Raw genomic sequence first — 4,316 nt, 5'->3', positions numbered from 1 at the left:
GCGCAGGTGGGCAGGGAGGCCTATCCGAGCCCCAGCGGGCACAGGTAGACAAGGAGGCCTATCCGAGGCCCGACAGGTGCAGGTGGGCAGGGAGGAGGCCTATCTGAGCTCTGACAAGCGCATTGCTGCGCCCTCACATGAGGCAGAGCCCGGCTGTGCCTTTGCAAGTGTCCAGTTAGTACGGTGACTTTTCAGTGTCATCATTTGCTTTAGTTCTCTAATCAGTTCAGTCTTTACTAAATTGGCCATTTTGTTAGTCTCATCACGGTCGTTTTAGGAACTCTGTCATCTTTCAAATCTGTAACCTTTGCCTTTGTTCCCCAGGTAAATCCTTTGTGCGTTGTGTGGTCTCAGTGTGTCACAGCCTCCCACACCAGAATCCCAGGGGCACTTGCTGGCATGGTGATTCTGGGCCACGCCCCAGACATCATGAGCTGGAAGTTAGGGGGGCCCCAAGGCAATTCTGCCAAATTAAGCTTGAGGATCACTGGCATCGTGGAATGATCTCTGATTCATTGAGCCAAATTAATTGGGCTATTTAATGGGAAAATACTATGGTTAGATGTTGAGAATTCTGGATTGTGTTTTTCTGTATTTTCAGAGATAGGAAATATTTAATGTCTCAATTCTGAAAGTGCCCATAGAGCATTTTGAGACTATCTGTTAAAAATTCTTGATAGAAAAAATTTCCTTGAATTCTGTTCTGTTCCTCCAAATGTTGAAGTCTGTTTTTTTGCTTTGAGATGGAATCCTACCCTGTCGCCCAGGCTGGAGTGCAGTGACGCGATTTTGACTCACTGCACCCTCTGCCTCCCAGGTTCAAGTGGTTCTCCTGCATCAGCCTCCTGAATAGCTGGGATTATAGGCACCCGCCACCATGTGCGGCTAATTTTTAATAGATTTCGCTATGTTGGCCAGTCTGGTCTCGAACTCCTGACCTCAGCTAATCCACCTTGGCCTCCCAAAGTGCTGGGATTGCAGGCATGAGCCACTGAGCCTGGCTGAAGTCTGTTTTTTATGGTCCTCTGCAGAGGAAAACAAGGGCTCTGCCTCGGGTGAGGGGAAAGATCTACTAGCCGCCCCAGCAGAGCCCCCTGCACCATCCAAGCCCGCAGCTCCGTGTGATGGTTTCTCAGGTCCTGCATTCCGCACCTGCAGAGCCTTCCCTGCCCACCCTCCTCGCCCCCCTCTGCACCGTCCAAGACCACATTTCCACGTGATGATTTCACAGGTCCTGCCAGCTGCACCTGCAGAGCCCTCCACCCTCCCTACCCCCACCCCGCCCCATCCAAGCCCATAGCTCTGGGTGATGGTTTTCTAGGTCTTGCCAGCCAGCAGTGTGTGCCTGGGAAGAACGCTTTTGATCTGGTTGGGGCGTCAATGTCTTGGTCCTCTGTCTTGTTCATTTATTTGATTTATTCATCTTGAAATTTGAAAACTTTTTTTTCATTATCAGTTCATTTAGTTGATTTTCAAAATGATACAGCATTTATCATTGTAACTAATAAGCACAGTATTATAAAATGGGGATTTTCTCAGCACATTGGATAGGTATGTGCTAGTATTCTGTTACACAAAAATTTGAGTTTAGACACTTAACTTCTGTGCTTTAGAATGCATTGCCTATGTGTGGGCTGAGCTATGTGGGTTTGGAATGCGTGTGAGGAGCTCAGCCTTTATTAGGAGAAGACAGGGCTTGGGCGTGTTGGTTCTGGAACCTGAACCCTGGGCTGTGGGGATGCTGGGGGTTCCCAGGTGACTCACCGGCCCAATGTTCTCGTGCCCCTGTGAGGCTGAATGCTGGTGGTCTCTGTAGAGACAGACTCAGGGGAGGACTTACTGCTCTGCTGGTGGCCTCACCCTGTTGAGAAGGGGGACCTGGGGCAGTAGGAATGAGGAGAGTCTGCCTTCTGTAGATGGCAAATTCTGTCCTGAGAATCAGAGCTGAAGTCAAGCATGTGTGGTCCTGAGGCTCTTCCCAGTGTGACCAGCAGAGTAGCACATCCTGCAGCACAGTGGACATTTGGGTCCCATGCATTTCCATCCTGTCTCCTGCGTAGCTGCAGGGCTATTGTGCAGCAGCATCACCTCGGGCCCCTCCTGGGATCGCATCTAGAAGGATGCCAGCCTGTTGCAGCTGCATTGGGGATGGGGCTGTGGTACTGTGGGTGCGTGTTCAAGCTGTGATGATTGCTTCCCCTACCCCCGGTTCCTGTTTTTCAGGAGTACCAGTAAGTAGCCGGGTGTCGGCAAAAATCCAGCAGCTTGTCAATACCCTCAAACGACCGAAACGACCACCTTTACGAGAATTCTTTGTCGATGACTTTGAAGAATTATTGGAAGGTAAGAGAACTCTTCCCCACACGTTTCTTTCAGATGCTCCTGTGGTCCCATAAACAATGACACTTTTTCTACAAGGCTCTTTTACTTTTTAAGAGCAGTCATCTTGGCATTCACAGGATGATGGGAACCCAGGTTGGGAGGAGGTGATGTTCCTAGGCGGCTGCAGTGTCAGCAGATCTCTTACCTGGTTGTTAGTTGTCCTCTGCAGAATGTGATTTTCTTCGGTGACACAGGTCAGGTCTGTTCTTAAGAACTCTGTAAGAGAATAGAAATACAAGAAAAGTATAAAAATACAGAAAAGCAAGTAAACTGGGGAAATCCTTTGCTCTCAGCAAAACAGGCACTCTGAATGTGTTTGAAGGGCTGTCTCCTCCCCTCCTCCTCCTGCCTCTCCTTACAGACGCCAGAGCTGCTGGCTTTGCCTCTGAATGCTTCTGGTTCTTTCTACACAAACAAAGTTGAAACAAATAATCACTCGTTACAGCAAACTTGAGCTCCTTATTATCTTATGTGTTAAACCACAAGTAAAAACGACGGATTTTCTTGTCAGTCATAAAGTGAGAGATGAACCTGTTCCAGAAATGGGAGCGATAATTTCCATTCTTCCCTCTCTCAAGGATTGGGCAGGTGGTATTTAACTGCGACACACTGGATTTAGTTTTACTTGGCAACATACTTGCTCCACTCTCCTGTTATTCAGAGTAGTTGTAGCAGATTTGAATGTACAGCTCAGGCCAGGTGCGGTGGCTCACGCCCATAATCCCAGCACTGTCAGAGACCAAGGTGAGTGGATTACTTGAGCCCAGGAGTTTGAGACCAGCCTGGGCAAAATCCTGTCTCTACCAAAAAAAAAATCTAAAAGTAGCTGGGCGTGGTGATAAAAGTAGCTGGGCATGGTGCTGCACACCTGTAGTCCCAGCTACTCGGGAGGCTGAGGTCATTAACCTGAGCCTGGGAGGGCGAGGCTGCAGGGAACTGTGATCATGCCACTGCATTCCAGCTAAGGCAAAAGAGAGAGACCCTGCCTCCAAAAAGAAATTTACTGTTTAGTCTTTAAGGACAAAACATAATTTAGCAAATTTAAGCAATTTGGGGTCCAAAATCGCTAGTTTATCATGGAAAAAGTAGTCATGGGAGCACATCCATGGCTGTTTAATTCCAGGCTTTTGGCACAATGTAGTTTGCAGTTCCACCTGCTGTCAGTTTGCAGATGTGTCCAGGTCCACCAAAGTGTTCCATCCCCATGCTACCCTGGAAATTACAAGAATTGATTTTTTTTTTTTTTTACCAGCGTCCATGATGCTAGTGTATAGACCCCAATTCTAGATAAGCATGCTTTTCTGTCAGCTAGTAAGTGTGCACCTTAAATATAAACCTCCTGGCTTCTTTATGAAGAATAAAAAGTAGCCATGCTAATGTGGATGCATTTCTCTTGTAACCCCTTGTATTCAAATGATTTAGTTCAACAACCAGATCCAAACCAACCAAAGCCGGAGGGGGCCCAGATGCTGGCCATGCGTGGAGAGCAGCTGGGTGTGGTCACGAACTGGCCGCCATCGCTGGAGGCCGCACTGCAGAGGTGGGGCACCATCTCACCCAAGGCCCCCTGCCTGACCACCATGGACACCAACGGGAAGCCCCTCTACATCCTAACTTACGGTAATCCCCAAGGCTCACCCTCTGTCCTTTGTCCATCCCTGTCCATCTACATCCTCACTTACGGTAATCCCCGAGGTTCACGCTCTGCCCTTTCCCCATCCCCTCCCTCTACATCTTCACTTACGGTAATCCCGGAGGCTCACCCTCTGTCCTTTGTCCATCCCCATGCCTCTACATCCTCACCTACAGTAATCCGGAGGCTCACCCTCTGTCCTTTGCCTGCCTCTACATCCTCACTTACGGTAATCCCCGAGGCTCACCCTCTGTCCTTTGCCCATCCCTGTCCATCTATATACTCATTTACGGTAATCCCC

At 48.8% G+C, this 4,316-nt stretch overlaps 1 protein-coding gene across 1 annotated transcript in view; it reads left to right on the top strand.

Annotated features, from left to right (window-relative positions):
* DIP2C (disco interacting protein 2 homolog C) overlaps positions 1-4,316 on the top strand; it is a 196,776-nt gene that overhangs the window by 60,077 nt on the left and 132,383 nt on the right. Inside the window, exons 12-13 of the mRNA XM_037735141.1 lie at positions 2,224-2,343; positions 3,805-4,002. Of these exons, the coding sequence (XP_037591069.1) occupies positions 2,224-2,343; positions 3,805-4,002 (318 nt within the window). The remainder of the gene's footprint in view (positions 1-2,223; positions 2,344-3,804; positions 4,003-4,316) is intronic.

Source organism: Cebus imitator, unplaced genomic scaffold (assembly GCF_001604975.1).
Source record: "Cebus imitator isolate Cc_AM_T3 unplaced genomic scaffold, Cebus_imitator-1.0 Scaffold732, whole genome shotgun sequence".
NCBI classification, from domain to species: Eukaryota; Metazoa; Chordata; class Mammalia; order Primates; family Cebidae; genus Cebus; species Cebus imitator.
This window is presented reverse-complemented; position numbering and strand designations above follow the sequence as displayed.